Raw genomic sequence first — 25,250 nt, forward strand, 5'->3', positions numbered from 1 at the left:
AGTGGTTTCTTGCCTCTAAGGCAGGATCCTCTCAAGAAAGACCCAGGCATCACACTCACTGCCCCGAAAAGTTTCCAAATTTTTACAAATAAAGCTTTTGCCTTCAAAATGTTGTATATTATGTAGCCAATAGTGATTATACAAATTCATGGTTGAATTTTTATCTATCTAATAATCTACCATCATCTATCTATCTATTTATATATGTATTTTGAGAGATAGGATCATAAACTAAAAGCTTTGTCTCAATAGCTTTTTTTTTTTTATGATGGCTTTTTATGTGCTTTCTTAGAGAAAAGTTATAAAACTTGGTTCTTTTAGTTTCTATCAAACATATACAGTGTTTCCTTTGTGTGTGTGTGTGTGTGTGTGCGTGCAAGTCACAAAGGAGTCATAACTGAATGTGTTTTCACATCAGATGTAAAATTCATATCTCACTAGTGACTTATGCAAGGGAAACAGGACTCTCCATTAGACAGACCTACAATTTGTGTATGAATGGTGATTTGCGGTTTGGGAGTACTTTCCTTTGAAATCATTAAATCTTTACAGCTAAGTGGTCCATCTGCCTTGACAGATCCTACACCTTACCTTATTATGTGTATAAAAATGATCTTTAAAAAAATACCTTTAATGATTTCAGCAATGGCCAAAGTTCATCCAACACTTTTCTTACTTTCTTGAACTACATTTGGAGGCACTTTTTATCCTGTCACTTTAACAGCGCATAACAAAAAGCTTGTGTCAGAATTTCAATGTGGCCTCACAGAAGCTTTTACTGTCATTAACAGAGATATTTTTGAACCAAATGAATAGCCCCATTCTCAGTATAGCATTAGCTAGGAAAAAGTTTCTTTATAAATTCCTTAAGTTGCATTGCTTATTCTACATGAAAATCAAATGTGTAGTTGTACAGATATAATTTCAATAGACTAAAATGAGGATAAATAGAACTCTGCTATGCCTTCTTGCAAAGCTGACATTTCTATTCACCCTTTTACTGTAGTTAAAATCAGTCCCCCCTTTAAGCAACAATTCCACTTGCCAGTTATTACTGGAAAGAAATTGGCTTTAAATAAATTTAAGCAAACTGAAATCTGATCCTAATCTTAGATTTTTTTAAAGTTCTAACTGACTACAAAAACAATGAATGAATCATCCTTGATTACAAGTAAGTCATTTGAAAGCAGCAAAAATTATTATTTTTCCTAAGTTGTCATAGAAACATCAATGAAAAGGGGATACCAAAATGCCTGTAAAAACTTAGCAGTAGACTCAGATCACTATTTCATTTAATAATAAGTTTGGTACATCATTGCACACAGAAATCTTTACTAATAAATTTTCAGCCACTCCATCAATGCTTTTCAACATATTCACATTCCAAAGCTTCTAGATACTTAAAGAAAAAAACAACCAAAGAAACAAACAAACAAACAAAAAACACAGGATACTAATCTTGCGGCTGGAAGAAAGAAAGAAAAAAGGAAATCCAGAATTAAAACTTATAATTTGAAAAACCTCTTGGTTGTTTAAAAGAAAATATGCACTTTCCATGAACTTTCCTGCACACATCATGTATGTAGCATACCATGCTATGCAAAGTTCTACCAATCTGTCATGCTATCTCATACTGTTCTGTGTTCATGCACATGGGTTTTACTGCCAAGAACATACTTTCACTGTCAGGATAAATTTTCTTCATCTCTTCTGGGCTGGATTTCCTCACTTCCCAGTCTAACATAAACAGTCTTCTTGACTATGCCCTATTAACTGCTATCTTCTTTCTGTATTTAAACCATTTGTTCCATTTTTTTTTTAACCTTTCTAATTCTAGGTCATAAACTCATTAAGAAATTATAATATTCATTTTATTGATTCTCACTTTTAATACAGTTCTAGCATACAGTAACAACTCAGAAAAAAAATTTGACACTTGACTGTAATCACTCTTCCTACTAAAGTTCTCTGGATTTTTTTTTTTTCCTTGCTAGATCTCCTTTCTTCTTCTGCTATCAAAATGGAATTTTGTCTTTCTGCTACCAGAAGTGCTTTCTCATGCTCTTTGCATTCTCCTATTCTGAATCTGCTCATCCTATTCCTCAGTCTTGCCTTAGATAGTACAGTGTTTTGTTTTGTTTTCTTATTCATCTTGGGTTCCTTATCCTGGTAGATTGCATGAGGAGATACATAGGAATTATCATTTTATAACAGTGAAGTAAATAAAGCAGTTTAAAATGCTTCAAGCAGGAATCAGGAAATAAATGGATATATTACTAAAAATTAAGGTATTAAACATTTTGGATAATTTTAACTTTGGCCATGACCATTTGAGGTAACATGTTCTTAAGTACATAATTAAGCATTAGCTGTAATTCAATTTAGTAAGTCCAAAAACACAAACTAAAGTAGAAAGGATGGAATTATTAGGGAGATAAGAAAAAGAAGCTATGCAAAATAAGTATTTAGTTCAATAATTCTGTATTTTACTGGGGGGGGAAATATAGAAATGTAGATGTAAGAAAGCAATATCAAGAAGTGATTATTTTCCTACCAAAGTCTTAAGATTTCTTGCTAATGGCATTTCTCCACTGCATTCAACTATTTATGTGTAAATTAAATAAGTAGCAAAGAATGTATGGATTAAGAAATTTTATGTAAATTATCAATCATTTGCCCTCCAGAATAGAACTGAAAACCATTATTACTACATAGGTCAGTGAAAAACATGGATGATTTTACATAAATTATTTTAGATATACATATTTATTTAAAAAGCAGAGCTCTATTAGAGATGCCATCACATAAGCAAATCCATATATATAAAAGCCTAAGCAACCAAATGATTGAGCCACTGAATGACTGGTCACTATGACACACACTGACCACCAGGTGGCAGATGCTCAATGCAGGAGCTGCTGCCTGGTGATCAGTGCACTCCCTCAGCCAACCTCCTATGGCCGGCCAACCTCCCATTGGTCCCTCCTGCCACTGACCAGCCCCGATCCAGACTGGGTGAGATGCTCCAATTGGCCCTGGTCACCAGCCAGGTTGAGGGACCCCATCAGTGCACAAATTCGTGTAACAGGTCTCTAGTAATGAGCATAAAACCTGATGATGAAAAAAATAAATATAAAATAAATGTAGATGTTAAAAAGGTTTATTTATTCACCCACATTGGCATTTGGAAAAGGATGGCAATTATCTCTGATACTACATGAGTGAATAATGAAAACATTAAGCATTTTTGGTCTATTCATTTTTAATTGTAAAATACCATTAATACAGAAGAACACAGCAACCAACATAAGAGTCAAAATAGTACCATGAGTAACATTTTGAAATCGTTTTTTGTGGTCTTCATCCATTCTGCCTGTCTTCTCCCAAGAGGAACACACAGTCTAAAGTATGTGGTTATCATTCTTGATTTGTGTGAATAAAATTATCTTATGATATATAGATATGTCTCTAAAATTATACTCTTTTTGCTTGATTTTGAACATTGCTAAAATCATATTATAACACACTTAGCCATTTACTTACTTATGCTCAATCAACTTTTGTTTCTAAGATTTTTCTGTGGTGTAATTTATTTATTTTACCTAATGAATCTACTGTGTAAACACATAAAACATATTTATCCATTCTTTTGTTAACGGGATTTTATTGTTATGAGACTTATTTTTTTCTTATAAAAACAACGTTTGACTACTATTACCAAGCATGGCTAGATAACTGGCATCACACTAGGCATCAACTCTAAACAACTAAAAACATGAAAAAAGATAAGGAACAATTATTCTACTTACTGGATAATAGACAGTGCAGGGATGCATCCCTCAGAGAATGAAGACCAACAAGGTGAAGTTTGCCACCAGTACAGATTTCTGCCAGGAGGCATTCACTCCAAACCTACAGGGGAGGAGGAGCCCCAGGAGAGCAGGACAGAACCACTGAGCTGAAAAGACGGAGCAGGGATCGCCAGGAGGCTGAGGGGACTGGACCTTACAGGACAGAATAAGAGAAAGGGGAGCTACACAGATAATGACTTCCTGAAATCTGTACTGGGGTTCCATTCAGACTGTGACCAAATAGCAAGCTGTGAGTGCATGGAGAGACTTCGCATCCTAAGAAATACTACTAGGGAAGGAAAAAACCCCCGGGATCTTAAAAGATACTGGATATTGCACACAGAACAAATTCAAACTCCAACCAGTCAGAGGGATAGAATCTCATTGAACAAATGTGTCATTTAGTAGAAATTCTTAAAAAGTCCAGGCCTTAAGACTAGGATTAACCTAGTTATAAAATAAAGGCTATTCTGAATCTACCCTGACAATAAATAAGCCTCACAAGGATTAAGCTGAACTACAAGTAAATTTGCTGCATGCCAGAAAAAATAATTTTTTCTATTGTTAAAATCCTATATAATAAAAGCATAATATGCAAATTGACCAAATGGCTATGGTTAGCATGGGGGCGGAGCCGTTGAGCAGGCAAGGACAAACAACAACAAACACACACACACACACACACACACACACACACAAAAAAAAAGCCCTGAAGATTAAGCCCTCAAATTATCACATTATTGAAAAATATATCTCCATCAATGTCCAAGTTTAATGAAACATAAGCAGGATAAACAAAAATAAAATACATCAAGGTACATAATAATCTAATTGCTGAAAAACAATGATAAATCTTTAAAGAGTAGTCTGCCTAGGGTTTTTAATCCAGTGAAAATATTCTCCAAACATAAAAGCAAAATAAAGATATCATCAAACAAAAACAAAACAAAAAACCCGAATAATTTATTGTAGTAGACAACACTATAAGAAATGTTAACAGTATAGAGATTCTTCAAAAATTAAAAATAGATCTACCATACAACCCCGCAATTCCACTTTGGAGTATTTATCTGAATAAAATAAGAACGGTAATGTTAAACATATTTGCACCCCTCTATTTTGCTGTATTATTTACAATAGCCAAGATATGGAAGCAACCTAGGTGTCCATAGATAGAGAAATGGATAAAGAAGATATGATTTGTATGTATATATAATGAATTATTACTCAGCAATAAAAAAGAACAAAATATTGCCGTTTTTTATATGGATGAACCTACAGGGTATTATGCTAAATGAAATGCAGTAGATAAAGACAAATACCACATGATTTCACTTATATGTTGAATTTTAAAAATAAATGCAAATAAGCAAAACAAAAACAGATTCATAGAAACAACAAACTGATGGTTGCCAGAGAGGAAGTGCTTTGAGGGATGAGGAAAAGGTGAAGAAGAATATATTCAATTACGTGTGATAACTGCGCAGTGATAGATGATTCCTATACAGCGTGGTAAACACATGCTAAGATATATAAATGTTAAATCACTCTGAAACTAATATAATTTTGTATGCCAATTATACTTTAGTAGAAAAGAAGCATATTCTATGAAAAAAAAAACTTATGTAGGCTGAAAGAAAGCTAATACTATTTGAAAATTCCAATTTTCAAAAAGTAATAGAGAGCAGGAATTTTTAAAACAAATGCATGTAAATATAAAATAACGTATTTGCTCTTTTTAATTTCTAAAATATATTCACTAAACATAATTTATGGAACTTAGATAACTTTCCTAAGGTTACATAGCATCTTTGTGTCCAAATTGTACTTAAACCTTAACTGTATTACTGGAGACCAGTGCTCCTAAACAACATGAATTGCTAAAGAAATAAAATAAAATAAGAAGGAAATAGATTTAAACAGTTGCTATTTCTAAAACACAGAAATCATAAATGAAACAGTTGATTTTATAGGGAAATATGAATTGCCAACATCGATGCAGCAGATATTTGAACACAAAATAATTAAAGTAAAAATAATAAATTGAAAATGTTTGTAAAGAAAAAAAAACAAAAAAACACCCACCCTAACTTTATTGATGGTAGCAGACCCAGATGACTTTTTGTAAGAGTCATATCAGTATTCTAAAGCACATATAATTTATCTCCTATTAAACTATCAAAATAGGAGATGGAAGTATCCTGGCATGTTTCCAAAGCTGTCAAAGCTATATTGTGAACAAACCACTAGCTCACACACACACACACACACACACACACACACACCAACAAAACTAATAAACTGCATACAATCTCACAATAGTGACACAAAAATCCTAAATTAAAAAATCATGCCCTGGCTGGTGTGGCTCAGGTGGTTGGGTCCCTACACTGAAAGGTTGCTGGTTCTATCCCAGGTCCCCCACCTGCCCAGCTTATGGGCTTGATCTCCAGTTGAGGGGCATGCAGGAGGCTGTTATATCCATATCCATGTTCTCTCTCTCTCTCTCTCTCTCTCTCTCTCTCTCTATATATATATATATATATATATATATATATATATATAAATCAATTTTTAAAAATCATAAATCATTCCCCTATATATTAAAATAATGATATGCCATGCCAACTTAAGTGTTATTAAAAAAAAAAAAGCAAGGTTTAGTTTTCCTGGATGTTGTCTATATGTACCTAAACAAATAAGCAAAACTATCAACCCAAATCCAGCAATTTCACTTCTGTTTTATTCCTAAGGAACAAGTCAGAAAGATGTTCAAAAATACACATGGTCTTTATCATAGCATTGTTTATAACAGTGAACATTCCTATTGTTCCTGTAAAGAAAATACGTGGAAAAACATCCTATCCTTAAGTATTTAATTTATGGTAGAATGTCACAAGAGATGCAAGTAGTATACACAAAGAAAAAAAAATAATAAAAATTCCAGCAGACTGAACAAATAAGGAAAGACTGCTGAAGAGGAGGCATTTAGGACGGATCTCAAGGGATCAGTAGGATTTTAACGGATATGATTGGAAACACACGGAGATGTGTTTCTGGGTCAGGAAATATGGAAGGAAGTAGTGAGAAATCAAACTGAAAAAGTAGAGTAGGTCCATACCAGAAAGGTCATTAAATATAGATAGTAATAAATAAATCACCAGAACAGAACTGAAAAGCCTGAAACAGAGTCAAGTATGTGAGAACCAATTATATGAGATACACAACCTTCCAACTATTGTGGGGAAGGGAGTGTCAACAATACAGAAATAAATAGTTGAATTCCCTGCCTTTACACCCAAAACATGAATATTGTCCAGATGGATCAAAGATCCAACTGTATAAAATTATTTAAAATATCACTAGGAATACTGCAGAAAATATGGACATAAACTTGGGTTTGTAGGTAATTTTATTTAAAAAACAAACAAACAAAAATTCAGAAGTCATAAAGAAGAAAACTATAGGTGTTTGTTTCTCCTAAAAATATTTATAGAATTATATCACAGAATTTTTTTGAGAAACAAAATCTTCAATATTCTAATACTCAAAATACTCTAAGAAATTAATTGAAATAATACAAACAGGGAAACAGGAAAGAGTGAAAGAAAAATTAGAAAAGTATCATAAGCAAACATCTCAGAAAAGCACATGCAAATTGCCAATAAATAAAAAGAGATGTTCAACCTTCCTAGAGTTCAGAGAACTATTAATTAAGGTACCAAATGCCATTTTTTACCTTTCAATACTGACAAAAGTTAAACAATTAATCACATAAAATGGTGGCAAGGATATGGGGAAACAGTCTCATATATAACAGATAGGTGTGGAAACTGCCACTGTATTATTGAAAAACAATGTGGCAGTACTTATTAAAATGAAAAATGTGCATGCCCTTTGATCCATCAATCCCACTTTTGTGAATGTCTGCTGCAGAAAATAAAAGCAATAGTGCATGATATACGTGCAATGTTGTTTGTAGTAATATTGTTTCTTAGTGGCAAAAAAATAAAACAAATCAAAACTGGGACTATGCTGAATGTTTAACGATAGGGAATGGCTGATTAAATTCTGATATGTCAATACGATGGAATAATATGCAGCTATTAACCAGAATAAGTCCTGAATTGATCTGGGATTCGATTTTTAATAAAAATAATGAACACTGAGCATATGAGTTACATGCTTAAACAAAACAAAAATATCATATGTGTAAGTATGTTCATCATACAGAACAAGTGAAAGATTACATGCAAACTGTATTTGTCACTGCAGAAGAAAAATATTTGCAGGAGTGGGGCCAAAAGGATTCTTAATCCACTTAGCTTAAACTCTTGTTCAATCCCTTGCTATAAGTATTTATTATTTTATAATTTCACCAAATCACTTTAAAATAATTTTACAAAGGTTTTAATAATAAAGTATTATGTATTAACAGGCATATGTATTATCTATAAATTGCTTCCCTGAAATATGAAAGAAAATGAACTATCTTCTTTGGCATCTATTTACTTATCAGACATTCGGCATGGGAAGTGAAATATGTCAAGCAGCACATGGTCCTTAATTGTGATTACACTTTATTGAACTCAGCCTATTAAGTGCTTAAGTTACCAGATAACAGAATCTATGTCCCTAATAGTGGAAAGTATATTAACGGTATTTTTGCTCCTTATCGTAGCCCAGTTCCAACAATTACATGGATGAAGGTTAATGGCTACATCCCTAGCAAGGCACGGCTGCGGAAATCTCAGGCAGTGCTGGAGATACCCAACGTGCAGCTGGATGATGCAGGCATCTATGAGTGCAGAGCTGAAAACTCACGTGGGAAAAATTCCTTCCGTGGACAATTACAAGTATACAGTAAGTGTTCTCAGCAAAGCATGATTCTCTAAGTCTCAAGACCCTAACTGAAAATGCAAATCACTTTGAACTAAATATTGTTTTCTAGACACAAAAAAACAAGATTTAATGTATAATAATACATCTTTGGTGTGATAAAGCATCATGTAAGATTACTGTACATTGAGAAATGATTTAAAATAAAAAGGAATGGGAATTATCTGGTTCTTTGTATAGCAAAGAGAGTTTATAAAAAATGAGATGTTTTCCTGGCACCAAAGCCAATGTCTGGGAAGGTTAAGAATCTTTATTAACTTATTCTTACCCTTGGCCTGAGTAACAGTTGTCATGAGTAACAATGCATTGCCTATATCCTGCTCAGCTATCTTTTTTTTAAAATAAAAATTTTATTGGAACACAGCCACATTCATTTGCTTACATACTATATGTCATTTTTGCACTGCTGGAGAAGACTTGAGTACTTGGGACAGAGAGGAGATAATGCAAAGCCCCAAAATGTCTGCTCTCTTGTCCTTTACAAAAAACAAACAAACAAAAGCAACACACACACACACACACACACACACACACACACACACAACAAAACAAAACAAAAAAAAAACTTTGCTGACAATTCATACATCTGTATCATACTAGCCTTTGCAGCCTGCAAGTGTTTGCATTGTCCAAAAATGTCAAACAACCAATCTGGTTATGTGTAATAATTGGAAAAGCCTACTTTAAAAATATCTACAATGTCCTATTAACATCTAAGGATCACAAATTGTATCTATTTTTTCATCTCTTTATAATAAATGTTATACATAATAGGTAAGTGATATAATTCTATGTCTGAGGTGAGGACACTAAAAATGGAAGGAGTAGAAAAATCCAGAACCTATATAATAAAAGCTTAAGCAACTATTACTGCGGAACTACTAGAATGACTGGTCGCTATGATGCGCACTGACCACCAGGGGGGGATGCTCAATGTAGGAGCTGCCCCCTGGTTGTCAGTGCGCTCCCACAGGGGAAGGCAACTCAGCCAGAAGCTGGGCTCCCCTGTGGGGATCAGGTCTAAGCTGGAAGGCGGAATCCCCCGAGGGGGTACTGGACTGTGAGAGTGCTCAGGCCAGGCTGAGAGACACCTCCCCTCCCCCCGCCCCAGTGCACAAAAAAAATTTTGTGCATCAGGCCTCTAGTAGTGATATAAGCATACATGTGCTTTCAATATAAAATTATTGTCCAAATAGCATATTTAGCTGAAACTGCCAAGCAACTATGATTGTCATTGTATCTCAAAATCAGTTATCCTAACTATGGTAGCTTAATGTTCTTCACAGGGACTCTTAAAAAGTATTTAAAATATTAATATCTGAATTCAATCTGTTTTTTTTTTCTTTATCTCTACCAACACCTTTAAGAATTCAGTGCTCCAACCAAATTGACTATGCACATTTTATTCATTCATTCACTGATCTAATCATTATTTATTAAGTGCCTATTACGGCTAGCAACAGAGCTTTGAAGAACTCATGGTCCATTGGTTAGATGAAAAGCAAACTCCACCTTGGAGCTGAGCATACTATCTGCTGTGATAAAGGCATGTGCAAAAGATTACGGCAGTACAGTCTACTGCATTCTCCAGGGATTTAGGAAAAGCTTCCAGAGGATTTGTCCCTTAAAGGCTAAACAGGGGACAGCGACCTAGAAGAAAAATACATGAAGTAATTTAAAAGTTTGTAAGATTGAAGCACTAGTCCTGGGTTGGTTATTTTTAGGCCATGGATATTATATTTGGATGAAATCTTCACAGATAAAAATCTGATACTTAAAGACAAGTGTTCACCTAGTACTTTGCTACTCAAAACCACACACACACACACACACACACACACACACACACACACACGAAATGAGTGCCTGTTCCTTTTAAGGCTATTTTGGAAAAGTCCAAAATCTGCATTATGAAGAATGGTCCACACCTAAATAAGAATTAGATTTACAGTCTGGGACAGAGGCTCCTATGGGCACTGCTCTACTTGCTCCCTTCCACACCTCCTAGGCGGTAGCAAATATTGCTAGGAAAAGTAGAAACAATTGCTTTCCCTCAATATTATTTGTGTACCTTCTGGTGAGAGGATATGCTGCTAAGCAATAACTGTGGGCTCTCCTTGTCACGCACAATTAGGTGTGCATGATAGGCCAGCTGGGTGCAGTCAAACCTGCCCAGAGCATGCATCACTTTGATAGGAAATAATTAAGGTTGTTGACTAGGAAGAGACACTGAGCTAGCTAGCTACTTTGGCATGTATTTCTGTCACTCTGGGAAAGTATCTTAAAAGAATGTGGTCTTTTGTTGTAGCCCATGATCAGGCCGGTTTCCTGTTCTGATTTGCCCTGGATGTCTACTGCATGGGCATTTATGAGCAGTGCCCTATTCCACATCCAGAAATACATTGCTTATTGTAGGTTCACTCAATTTGTGTACTTTTAAAACTGTTGTGTGTTTGGCAGGGGGGCTTTTGCTTTTTACCTATGAAACTCTGTGAAATATAGGAAAAATCTTGGCTAACATTTCCACCTGACTCTGGTAGTTAGTAAAGATAGCATGAAGCATAAACCAGTATCCATGGTTTGTACTTAAAATCTCCTCTCAGAATGATCCTGTTGGAAGCTCTGGAACTGAATTCAAGTGCTGGAAGAAGTAGAGGATGACCCTTTAAATCGAAGGGGTCAATATTCACACAGTACTGAAAACAGTCTTTCCTCAGGTTCACTTCCTTTTAGGAAGAATTATGGGAGTGTTTTTAAATGTTCAGTAGCTAGACTCAAAAGATGAACCAAGATTCTGAGGCAACCTTTCTGGCCTCATTGCTTTGCCAAATCATTAAAAATGAATGCTAATATTGGTGCTAGTCATAAATTTAGGCCACACATTTTATTGTTAATTACTCAGAATCTGTGATTTTAAACATACACCAAATAATACAACATAAATAAAGAAGTTCATGTTAGTTAAATGCATAAAAGTTAAGGTGAAGTTACATGTCTAATATTATATAAACATTTTAATATAGTATTTATGAGAATAAATTATCAAAAAATTAAAACAAAATTTTGATAAGAACTCGAATCTTAGAAAAACTACATACTTGTTTAGTGGAATATGCCTTTTGTTTATATTATAGACTAGTTTAATGGGTGAAATTATTTCTTCATTTTTTCTATAGTTTCTGATGATTAATGAAAAACACCTTGTTTTAACTAGCCACACAAAATTTTCAGTCATTATTTCCAATATAAGTGGAATCTTGCTTCATAAAGTTCTCAATCAAAATAAAAGAAAAAAAAATGAGGAGACACAAAATGGGGAAGGAGAAGGAAGACAAAGGAAAGAAGGAAGGTGGGAAGGAAGCTCAAACAATTTCAAGCAGTTTTATACATAAGGAGAACCCTATTAGCAGATATTTGTGTACAAAAAAATCTTATTACATAAAGATGTGCCATCTAGGAGTTTAAGTATATGTCATGTACCCACCAACTAGTAATTTGTCATCCTATAGACTATAGAGCAAGGGCACTGTAGCTGATATTGCTAAATAGTTTACACTTACTATTCCAACTAGAAATATGTCAGTATTAAAATATACCTGTACCCAAGATGCTTAAAGGAAACTATATTGCACTGTACTAAATATTCAATAAGGTGTTTTAGTTTTAGTGCAGTGTGGTATTATAGGTGTTATCTTTTATATGCTTGTAAAATCTCTGGACATTACCCTTATAAATTGCAAGGTCTTCCAGTGTCTGCAAATCGATTACAGTAAAGCTTTTTCAAGACAAAAACTATTTTTTCTTCTGTTATTATTCCTATTTTCCAACACAAAGCATACACTCAGCACAGAATGTATTATTTTTATTATAAATCTATGCTTATTATAAAGATTAATGCTTAGATATACACACCATTCTTCAAGGTATACTGTAAATAGATAAGAGTCAGGAGATTAAAGAACTAATGAAGGTAATTAAGGTAAAGAATGTGAAGACTTTAGACTTAATCCATAGTGGGTGAGCATAACAGTTTCCACACTGGCAGAAGATAGCATATTCACAGACCTATACACTGCTAATAAGTAGGTAAATACATTATGGCACTTTATTATTGTTTATTGATTTTAAAAAATTAGTGTTGGCTTTCATACTATCATCCACTCTAATATTTTCGAACCTTTAATGGGCACTTAGTTTGTCAGATCTTATTTGAAACTGTCTTCATAATTCACTCTGTGGATAAACTGTCTCTGGAATACTTGGTCTCAAATGTATTCATGGGCTTGTATCTTGGGAATACATAGAATTGGTGGAGTCTTTCCCTAAAGCCAAGGATAATGTACTATTATCCTTAGAAATAAAACTGAATTAGTAATTTTTGTAAAAGAACTAATGAAGGGGATGAATAGTTGCCAAGAGCTTATGTTTTAGACACTACTATACTACTAGGTACTTTGCATAATATTAGCACAAATAACCCTGAGGAATTAGTATTCCTGCTCGGCAGATTGGGATCCGAAGGCCTGGCAAGTTTAAGGAGTTTATCACTGAAAGTCCCATTCACAATAGAGGGTAGAATCGGATTCCACCTTACAACTAGCAATGGCACCCCAAGTGTAGGATGTTTCCTCTCAGTGACAGACTGAGGACCTGAGCTAAGGCGTAGGGTGAGAAGGGGATGAAGAGCAGTTAATTCCTTTCAGTCACCTCTGATTGCTAGAGAAGACTGTTTCATACATTGCCCTTTTCATTAGTTCTCAGTCAGTCCCTAGGTTTCTTTTCTTCCAAATTGTGTTTTTCTATAGTAGGCATGATTTTAAAAGATGTTTTAGCTATTAAAACATATTAAAGATTTACCATAGAAAATAATGTAAAATTGTAGATTTCTAATTAATATATCTAATTAATAAATTCAGCCATAAAGAAAATGTTTCCAATCCCCTTTGGAGAAAATCTCTCACCTTGAGTTCAGTTGTTATGAAAATTATACCAAATACATTCATAGTTGATAGAAAATGAAGTTCAAGTTATTGCATTGAACAATGGATTAAGGGAGAAAAGTAACCAAAATTTTTTATATCAGTCATCACTCTAGGCCGGTGGTCGGCAAACTCATTAGTCAACAGAGTGGTAAACCGAAGCTCCAGAGCCGCATGTGTCTCGAGAGCCACAGTTTGCCGACCACTGCTCTAAACCATTGAAATAGGAATTATAACCTATAGCTCACAGATGAGGCTGATTAAAGTTAAATAACTCATTCCTAATCACATATTAGAGCAAGAGCCTGGTAGCACTTGGATTTGAACCTACATTTACCCAACTTTGTAATCTTCCCAATATGCAAAGTGACCTTTTACTAGCCCACAGTTGAGAATCCTAACATTGAGAATGAGCTATGAAGATAAAATATGTTGGCTCTTCAACACTTGAGTATGGGAGCAATGAAGGAGGCCAATAACAATCAGCATTTATTGTCATATTTTCAGAATTTCTAATGACAAGAGATAATAAGCAAGATTCCCTTTACACACACCTGCTATTGTTTTAAAAAATATAACCCAGATACTGATCTGAAGCTCAAACATATCACATAAGTAGTTGGCAATGTACAGTGAATCTCGTGAGACTGTCACAGCTTCTGTGCTTACAATGCCATATGTCTCTCAAATTGTTCACACCCTCAAATAGGTAGTTTGACAAAAGCTAGAAGAAAAAGTTACTGCTTTTTCTTTTTTTAAATTCTGGAGGAAAAGTAATAGGCAATTTTTACTTGTAAAGTTGTTGGTAGAGTGAATTTGAATGCTATTTTAATAACATTTTTGTGTCATCCACTATATTTTGAGCTGACAGACATTGTGATATATTTATCTTTGCATTCTTTGTGCTAGGCATTGCACCAATTGTGATGTCCAATAAATATTCAAAGAGGAAAGGAAATCAGAAATTCTTTTTTTTTTCCAATTAATTGATCACTTGTTGATTCTTATAACAGTCATTTTTCACCAGGACTCTAAATTAGGCCAAACATTATTTTGATTTCTAGTTTTTCTTTCCCCAGATGGCCAGTTTTTAATTTTTTTTTTCTTTTCTAATTGTGCATTTTAGTAACTTTTAAAGAATTTTTCAAATTTCTTTTTCACTCCCACAAACTGGACATCCCAGCACTGGTTGCATATGTGCATTAAGTCACATATCAGTTATAATCAATGTCCTGTAATCAACCACATGTGTGGGTCAGTGCTGTGTCTAAAGTAAACATCTATTGTATATCATGTCAACTCTGCTCTTGATGATCTTGCTACCTAGCAGGGATGTCAAACCATAACTAAAGTATTCAACAAGTTTAATTAAGCAACAGAAGAGAGGTAATATGTGACTATGTGATTATTTTCCAAGTGAATAAGAACTGTAGGTGTCCAGAGAAGGAGCAATCACTTCCCTTTAAGGTTAGGATTAATAGTCTTTTATAGTACTTGTACAAAATCTTGAATTATGGGTAGAATTAAAAGAGACAGAGAAGTAAAATAGTCCATGTGGATTGAACAATCTGAAGAAGATGCAACAAACTTGTCTCCTTGGATTATAGGGGACATGTATAGTTATGAAGTTGTCTGGCTAAGCAGAGTAGGACAGTTTATATAAAGTCCAAATGAGAAAGCAGAGTTTAAGGTTGCTTTCGCATCTCACCATTTCTATGTTTTGCACATGACTACAAAGAGATTGATTTTGGAAGCCAGGCACAAAAAAATCAGAACCAATATTTGAAGCCTACTAGAGTAGGTTGTTGAGTGAAAACTTCTAGGCTTGAATCACAAAGTAGCTTCAAAGGCCTACAAATCATGACTCTGTCAAGGCCAGTCTCCTTAAAGGCCAGGCTATATGGGCTGAAGACCAATGAGCTACTAAAGACAAAATTTCCATTTAGAGACAGGTTTGAAAGTAAACACCCTAGGTATACAGTATATACTTTCAACTCATTTTTTATTTCATTTTATTTTTTTACCTTTATTGTTGAAAGTATCACTGATATCCCCTTTGTTTGCATTTTCCCCTCTCCACCCCATACCTTCACACTCTATTGTCTGAGTCTATGGTTTATTAAAGGAGGAACTTATATGCATAACTCATCAATTTATTTTTTAATATTTAAAAATGGGAATGGAGAAATATACTCCCTAAAGTTAGAAAGGTCTGACTTTGAAAGTAGTTACTGTCTCTTACTGTGGGACTTCGGATAAATTTCTTTAACTTCTCTGAGCCAAACTTTCCCGATTAAAAAAATGAAATATATTTATTTTGGGGATCAATATTGTAAGCGTTAATTGATTGTTGAGCTCTGTGTGTCTAGGACTAGCATTTAATAAATGAGAGTTCATCCTTGCTTTCCCCCCTCCTTTTTCAACTGGCTTAGGTCTTGGACGTCTGTTGTCCTTTTTAGACCCAATATTCTGATATCTATGTGCAGTTTCCGTCAGCACATCTTGTTTCATTTCTTATGCTGTCCTTTCCTGTGTCATTGATTTTACACCTCCTCTACCACAGTACAAACTTCTTAAATATAGGAAATAGGTGTCCTGCATCCCTCATAACCTCCAAGAGTGAGCAAGAACTGAATAATATGAGATGAGTGAATCAATGATCAAAGTCCTCACTAGCACTAAGTAAATATTTTATAAGTTAATGCCAAAAAAAACAGTTGCTAGGAAAAAATAATAACTATTTTTATATTTATTTATTCAATTATTTCAAATAGAATATTTGTGAACAAAAAGTCACTTTGCGCCCCCACCCCCGTAGTTTTATTTAAAAAATCAAACAATGGAAGAAAGACACTTTACTATTATATCTTAAAATTTTCATACAATTACAATCTTGTCTTTTTTTTTAAGTTATAAAGTGTATTTTTACAACTATCCAATATGTGACTTATATGTTGATTTCATAAAATGAAATATATATGAACATACCAACTACATAATATGCACAGGAAAAGACACAGGGATCAAGCAATACTTTCATGCCATAATTCAATATATTAAGTAGCAGGGAAGTACAGTGGCATTAGAGACTGAAGTTAAGTACAAGAGTCAATAATGTAAAAAGAGCAGACATTTCAAGATGTACCCACATAAGTTCTTAAGTATCCACTTATTTCCAGAAAAATAATAATGCATTTCTGTTGAGGCAGAAGTCAGTTTCAGGATGTGGTTTCTACAAATATGTAGACTGAGAGTTAAGTAGGTTAATTTGATTAGGGTCAGACTCAAGATTTGTAAGAAACACAATGAAGGATAAACAAACTAAGGAAGCATGCTTCACAAAGTTGAACTCAGTGTAATTAGTCTTTCATTCCAAGGCTTCATTTTTATCTTGAATGCTCTTCCACATTTAGTTTGCAGATAGTTATGTTGCAGTAAATATATGTATATAACCTAAGCAACCTTCATGAATGGAGGACCTGACAACTGGCCAGTAGCTATGATGCACAATGGCCACCAGGGGGCAGATGCTCAGTGCAGGAGCTGCCCCCTGGTGGTCAATGTGCTCCCACAGCCTACCTCCTGTGGTTCCTCCCCCTAACCCTCAACCTCCAACCCCTGGCTGGCCAGGCTATGCATGAATCCATGCACTGGGCCTCTAGTAAAGTAAAGTTGTTTGCATTGAAAATAATACAATCACTAATAAATAATAATAGAAGAAGAAACTCTGTTTGGGGTACTCACAGCTATAAACCTGCTTTTGCCCACTCCTGTATATGACAAAATCATAATGAAAAGCGTATTAAATCCTAATCTAAAAAACAAGTCTGTGTAAGTGGCTATGGGACAATTCTTTTGTTTTATTTCTAAGGAATTATTAAGCATAGCAATTTTTGTTTAGATTAGGGGTGTCGAACTCAATCAGAGAAGGGGCCAAAATCTAAAATCCAGCCTAAATCACGGGCCGAATGATTTACTGAACAGTCATAAACTGTCATTGTGATGGAAACGCAGCGGAGTGCAGTGATGACAGCGCAGTGCGGGCCACATTGCAAGGCCTGGCGGGACGGATTTGGCCCACGGGCCTTGTGTTTGACACATGTGGTTTAGATAATGACTATATATTAAGTCTTAGAGCAGTGAAAGCAAGCAACCTATACTGACTCATATATATATATAAAAGCCTAATATGCTAAATGTCTGAGCAGTTGACCAATCAGTTGCCATGATGAGCAGCACTGACCATCAGGGGGCAGATGCTCTGACTGGTAGGTTAGCTTGCTGCTGGGGTCTGACCAATCAAGACTGGAGGAGACAGCATCAGACATGCCCTGGTGCCCTTTTCAGTCCCTCCTTTGGTCTCTCCCCAGCCACCAACCCTGATTGGCCCTAATCAGGACTGGGTGAGATGGCCCTAATTGGCCAGATTCTGGCCAGGCAGAGGGACCCCACCTGTGCACGAATTCACGCACTGGGCCTCTGGTCATGTTATAAAGATCTTCAACAAAGTAACATGGAAAGGTGGAAGTCAGAGAGACAAGGCAAAAAATTGCTTCCTCTGTACAGGACACATTCTTGAACTTGCCAAAACTGGAAAAAGTAGTTAGAGGAGGTGATAAATAGGAAATGGCTATATTTTTTTCTTTACTACTTACTCATAAAAATTAGCTTCTATGTTAAAGAAAGGACCATCTCTGTTAGTCCCTAGCTTTCATAAAAAAGTTAGCATCCTCTACACTAGGCAGCTCAACAGGACACATGGTGTGGTGGTGCCCCAGGTTCCTTAACAAACGCATTTGGGCATATTGTCAGGATTACATCATCCCTAGTGTTCCAGTGCCTGCTACCTACTAACATGTATCAAGGACAGACTCCCCGCAGCCTGGGGAGACCCAGCTAGCTTTCCCTGCATCCGATTCTTTAGAGAACTATGATGAAAACAACTCCTGGAAACTTGGCAACGGAATCCAAAAGTTGCAACTGGGGACACTTCTTCCCTTAGCTCCTAAAAGTAGTCTCTTCAAGCCCCATAGTTACTTACCCGGCACTACAAATCCTGGGCCCTGTCCTTCCTCAGCCCCGATTCCCATGTGGGATCGCTACACCCAGAATTGAATTGCAAAAAGAAAAGAATTTCTGATTTCCTTTCCTCTTCAAATATTTATTAAACATCACTCCCACTTCGCCTGGGATCCACCTGAAAGCAGGTGCAGACCTGCCCTTTAACCCTTCATGGGCATCTTCTTGGCCAAGTCAGAGCCCAGCTACTTTTCGGACCTCTTTAAGTCAGCAGCCCAGCAGGGAGCCAAGCATTGGGTTGGGTGCAGGCAAGCCATCCACAGGCGAGAGCCTCTCCCTGCAGGTCCCTGTGCTGATTCTCTGTTCCTAGCCACTTTGAAATGCAGTCTCTCTCTTTCCTGATAAAGGAATTTTTCTCTATTGCAAATTTGAAAACTTTAATATCTATAATATATAGGGAGAATGCTAATAAGTATATAAAATATGTACATCAACTAAAATTTGAATTTGCAAATTAACTTTCTGAAGAAATCCAGGTTCTATTAGGGGAGGAAAATAACACAGCAGACCACTCAGTAAATGGGCACGTTGCATTACTTCAACCTGTGCTATTGCTGCCCCAATAGTTAAGTCCCTGCCTTTCTGCTAATCAGATTCTGGCACCTTAGGGAGAACTTAGCCACTGTTTTGCTGTGGATAAAACAATGATACATCTGTAATACAATCAACAATAAAAGTAGATTAATATACATTTATATACATACATATTCTAAGAGAAATATCAAAAAAGATAAACTTAGCTTTCAATGGTCAAAATATCATCACTGCTCTATATACACATGTATGTATATATGTATATGTATATGTATATGTATATATACATATATATTCCATTTTTATATTTACACAAGAAATGAGAGTTCTGTGTGTAATAGAATGCTGTGCTTCTTCCAAATACTTGTAGTTACATGAATTGATAAAACTTTGTAATGCAATTAAAACATTCATAGGAATTGTGAACTCGGTTAAGTGTTTGAAAACATAAAATCATCTTTTGTTGCTTAAATTCTTACAGCTTACCCACACTGGGTAGAAAAGCTCAATGATACTCAGTTAGACAGTGGGAGCCCTCTCCGCTGGGAATGTAAGGCCACTGGGAAACCCAGGCCCACCTACCGCTGGCTGAAGAATGGAGTGCCCCTCTTACCTCAGGTACTTTTGATAACTATTGACTTTTAGTGAGATTACAAATAGGACAATCTTCTTTCCTTCTTATTGAAATCCATTTCTTTCTCATTTTATAATATATTTGGGGTGAGAAATACCACACATATATAAACAATTTTTATTTGTATTTATTGATTTTTTAAAATATATTTTTATTGATTTCAGAGAAGAAGGGAGAGGGAGAGACCGATAAACATCAATGATGAGAGAGAATCATTAATTGGCTGCCTCCTGAATGCCCCTTCTTTGGGAATGGAGTCCACAACCCAGGCATGTGCCCCGACCCCCCTGACTGGGAATTGAACCAGCGATCTCTTGGTTCCTGAGTCCATGCTTAACCAAGGAGTCACACCATCTGGGCTATTTATTTATTTATTTATTTTATTTATTTTTGAGAGAAAGAGAGAAAGGGAGAGAGAGAGATTTGTTGTTTCACTTATTTATGCATTCATTGGTTGCTTCTTATACAATATACAATAATATGTGCACTGACCAGGGATCAAACCAGTAACCTTGGCATTTCTGGATGCCTCTGTAACCCAATGAGCTACCCGAATAGGGAGACAATTTTTATTTTAATTACATTAGTGTTTTTTTTTTTAAATAATGCATTGTTTTTTTAAATTATATTAAATCCTATAAATTCTTAGGAAATTATGAATGCTTATCATAGACTCATTGCCATTTCTAGCTGACTTTAAGACACCATCTAGCTTGTTGCTATTGCTTTGCAGATGATGGAGACAACCCAGGAAGTAAAGTGGCCTGCCCAAGACCATATATATACCTAGTAAGGGAGACTGGAATAGAACCCCCCTGTATTCTGTGTCCTGGGCAGGTTCTTACTGTGGCATCCTGCTACCCATACATTTAAATACCCTTTTAAGAAATCTGCATGTTTATAAAAACAACTTAATATGTACAAAATTTGAAAATAAATCCGTTACTATTATATTTAATTTCAGAATAATAGTAATAATTTTAGAGAACTCTCTCCCTTTTGGCCTTTGCAGGAAAGAGGGCAGGGAAGGGGATAGTGCCCTATTTATGGCCAAAATGGAGGGATGTGTATAACATTGAAATCCTGAGCACAGGTTCTGCTCCGGGACCTCTTGCCTGTCACTGACCCATTTGGACTTCAGTTTGCTGCTTTGTAAAATGAAGAGATTAGATCAGATCATCCCTTCAGTCCCAGTCAGCTCCAACATTCCCTTATTCTAAAGCCAGTTAGGCCAAAGCAAATGTAATTACATAAAAGGATAGACAAGTAGAGCTGTTAAAAAGAACTATAGAACTGTTTAAAAATGAAACAAAACTGAGAGTGAGAGCCTGGCAATCTGAGGCCCTGACTCACTGCCCGTTTCTCTCTAATTCTCCCATGGATTCCAGATACACTTTGAGAAGGAGCTGTGCTGGTCATGTTTTCTACTGCCAGCATCCAAGTAAAGCCAGTGCCATCAGCTCCACTGGCAGGTGATACGTTGGCAAAGCGAATGGGTTTATTCTGAAAATGATGTCAAGCTACTTGGCATATCTGTTGATAAAGCACTGGTCACTAATATTTTTTTAAAAAAATGATCTGCATGCTATTAAGTAGACAAGACACCTGGTTGTTTCACATTTAAATTTCATTTTTAAATGTGCTCTTGGCCTCTTGGATAGAGAGTCAATTTACTTCAATTTGCACATGATCAATTTTCTGACTTCTGTATTGTTTCTTCTGATTATGAAGTTTATATTTTTTATCAACCATTTTATACAGAATCTAGTTCTGGAACTTCTTTTATTTGTGTTATTTTAGTGGAAAGTGAGAGAAAAGGCAAATTCCCAACCAGATCAATATAGGAAAGGCGTCTTTGTTATGACCTTAGCTATATTTAACCTTGATTCTGTGTATCTATAGCCTCAATTCTTTCTGCCATGTGAACCCCTGCTTCTCCTTTATTAAATGAATTCAAATAAAAGCTTTATCTGAAGGTTGTTCTTCACAAGCTCAGCTAGTGTACCAACCAAAAGCCGCTCCACTTAAAAACAAAACTAAAAATAAAACTCGAAAGAATAAATACAGAAAAATATAGTTACAACTTATTTTTTAAGAAGTAGTTATAATTTACATGAGGCCTTATAATACAATAAGGAACAGTAAATCGTGTTGCTATGTTGTTAAAAAAAATTCAATTGCATTAATTGAAGGCTATTTTTTTTTCTTGGTCTGGCAGATGGTAACTGCAGAATCTGCATGATTTGTTCACTTTCTAATACTTTTATTCCATTACAGAGTAAGGTTGAGATGGTTAATGGAGTACTGATGATCCACAGTGTGAATCAGTCAGATGCTGGAATGTATCAGTGTTTGGCTGAAAATAAATATGGAGCCATTTATGCAAGTGCTGAGCTGAAAATTCTAGGTATGCAATTTCTAAATAAATCGGTGGGAGAAAATGTGGCTTCTTTCCTTGCTCTAATTCTCACTTTACCAAAGTTTTATGATGTGATTGCAAAAGCCTATTTTTAAGATTGAAAAAAAAAAATACTATGTCTTGCTAATATACTTTTTTAAGCTTCAGGTTACACAATACATGTTTTCCACGGCATTAAAGAACTCACTAGAAATATATGTTAACTTTTAAGGAAGGATATCTTGGGGAATGGGAACCAGAATGTAGACTTCAAGCAGCCTCTCCCTGCCCCCTTAACAATGCTTAAGACTTTTCTGAGTGGCTCTTACCTCCCAGGAGGCGGGACTCCAGAGTAAAGCACCTCTCCTCCTGGGGCATCACCATGTCCATCCTTACACAGAATGGAAAGCCTTCCTGAGGCCAGGCACAGCTGTTTCATAGGGTTGCACCTTTGATAAGAATGTAACCAGGGCAGAAATACTGTCTCACTATTTACTACAGAAAAGATATAATACATGGAATAGGCTACCAAGATTGAGCATATTTGGGCTGCTGGAATGGATTTAATTTTTCCCATTCTGACGGTTTTAAACTTTGTTTCTGGGATGTTTATAATACAAAGGGAGATAGTTAGGGGATCTCAATTCACTGCCTCTCAAAAGTGATCAGAAGCCGCAGTGCTCTTTCTATCCTCCACTTACATTTCCAAAGCATGACATTAATAGGGGTGTCGAACTCAATCAGAGAAGGGGCCAAAATCTAAAATCCAGCATAAATCGCGGGCCGAATGGTTTACTGAACAGTCATAAACTGTCATTGTGATGGAAACGCAGCGGAGTGCAGTGATGACAGCGCGGTGCGGGCCACATTGCAAGGCCTGGCGGGATGGATTTGGCCCGCGGGCCTTGTGTTTGACACATGTGCATTAACAGAAACACCCAAAATCTCAGGAATCTGGAAACTTACCATTAATAAAGTAGGTACATGTAATACACCATAAGTCAACTTATTAAATTATGAATGCCTAAAATTAAATTTTTTGACATTATAACTAACATAGATATGAATTTATATTTTAGTCCCCTAAGACTGATCAATAAGATGTTAATGTACTTTTCTTTGCAGCTTACACTCCGTTTCTTACTTAGAAAGCTAATTCAACCTTCATTCAGTTAGTCTTTTATTCAGAAACACTTAGTCACTAGACATATTTTCAAAATTACCTTTTGTAATTTCTGTTTCCAGTAGGCAATCAAAAATATTGCCTGTGATTCCCCTGTAATATCCTTCACTTTTCTTTCAATTTCTTAACCTTCTCAATTGCATATACATCTTTTTTATATTGTGTACATATTTTAATGTTGTGTCATGCATTATATTGCTATGTGATGGACATAAAATGCTTGTGAAATTATCACAAAATTGTCATACTGGTACAATAAATATCTCAGATACAGTAGACTTATAGGTATATATTTTCAGGTTTTCTTTAGATTCAAGTGCTTTAAAAAAAATGTTCTGATCTCTGTGTCATGTATTCTTCAACCACAGCTGCACAATGAAGTTAACTGTAATCTAAAGTGTCTTGATAAAAATCCAATAAAAATAATATTAATGAATGAGCAGACCTAGGCGAATAATTGCAAACAGTGAAATAGAACTTTTGATTAAAACTTAAATTATTCTATTTCTTAAAAATGTATTTCCATTTCTTAAAAACTTCATTTAATTGTGTATAACATTGAAGCAAAATATGCTTTAGTTAAGACTCACACATAGGAAATGGATGACAAAATTGCCTTCTCCACAGGGGACTTCCATTTTTCCAGAGGAAGCCCAAAATACACTTTATTTGCTGACCCCTTCACCTCTTGCCCAAGGTGCTCATTAGTCTTTTGCAATTAAAGTTGATAACCATAATTAAAGCCTGTCATTAAAAAAAAAAAAAACAGCCTTTGTCTCTGGATTCACATTTTATGAAACCATCACATACTAATGGAAAGAACAACCAATAAAATAGCTATTAATTAATAAATTTTAAGTTAATGCTTTCTGTCTGTGTAAATATTGTATGATTTGATTTGAAATGTAGCCCAGGAGAAAAAGTTGCAAAACATTGATGTATCGTACATTTGAGATTATTGTCATTGCTTCTGGTAGAACTAACATTTCTTTATTAGCTTCAGCTCCCACGTTTGCACCGAATCAGCCGAAGAAAACAATAATTGTTACCAAAGGCCAGGAAGTCGTCATAGAGTGCAAACCCCAAGGCTCTCCAAAACCAACCATCTCTTGGAAGAAGGGAGACAAAGCAATTAGGGAGAATAAAAGGTTAGAAGTATATTTCATAATCCAAATTCTTAATGTCAAACTTTTTTGAGGTTGTTGATGATATACACAAAGTCTACAAGAGTCTTACAGTACTTGTGAATCATATTTTCCTGACTAGATTGAAACATGGTTTTGTCTATATAGTGATTAAAAATAACCCAAGGGTCTACTTCAATATGGTGAGCTGACTTTACCTCTGTGGTGTTTCAGCACCAATTGAGAACTTCACCAGGTTCTGAAGAAAACAAACACTTGTGTTAAGTGAGTTATTTTTAAGTTTTCATTTTGGGTCTGCAGAATTGGGGATACCCAAGTTATTTAGGATAATTTTTAGAGATTGTGTTCTCATTTCAATTTTAACATTAAAAATAACATAAACACATTCTGGATAATTACTTTATGATGGAGCATTTCCAATTAAAATGTGGGCCTATTTGCCTTTCTTATGATTTTCTGTAATGTTGATACAAAATAGTACAGGATTTTTCAGTAACCACAGGCAATTGAGAAATGTGCAGAGTAGTATGTAATGTGTAAAGATTTGT

General features: G+C 35.3%; 1 protein-coding gene across 1 annotated transcript in view; it reads left to right on the forward strand.

Annotated features, from left to right (window-relative positions):
- The window catches only part of CNTN5 (contactin 5), a 720,133-nt gene that overhangs the window by 468,008 nt on the left and 226,875 nt on the right, over positions 1-25,250 (forward strand). Inside the window, exons 9-12 of the mRNA XM_036427705.2 lie at positions 8,533-8,714; positions 19,824-19,960; positions 22,254-22,383; positions 24,555-24,705. Of these exons, the coding sequence (XP_036283598.1) occupies positions 8,533-8,714; positions 19,824-19,960; positions 22,254-22,383; positions 24,555-24,705 (600 nt within the window). The remainder of the gene's footprint in view (positions 1-8,532; positions 8,715-19,823; positions 19,961-22,253; positions 22,384-24,554; positions 24,706-25,250) is intronic.

The sequence above is a fragment of the Pipistrellus kuhlii genome, unplaced genomic scaffold (genome assembly GCF_014108245.1).
Source record: "Pipistrellus kuhlii isolate mPipKuh1 unplaced genomic scaffold, mPipKuh1.p scaffold_m20_p_9, whole genome shotgun sequence".
Taxonomy (NCBI): Eukaryota; Metazoa; Chordata; class Mammalia; order Chiroptera; family Vespertilionidae; genus Pipistrellus; species Pipistrellus kuhlii.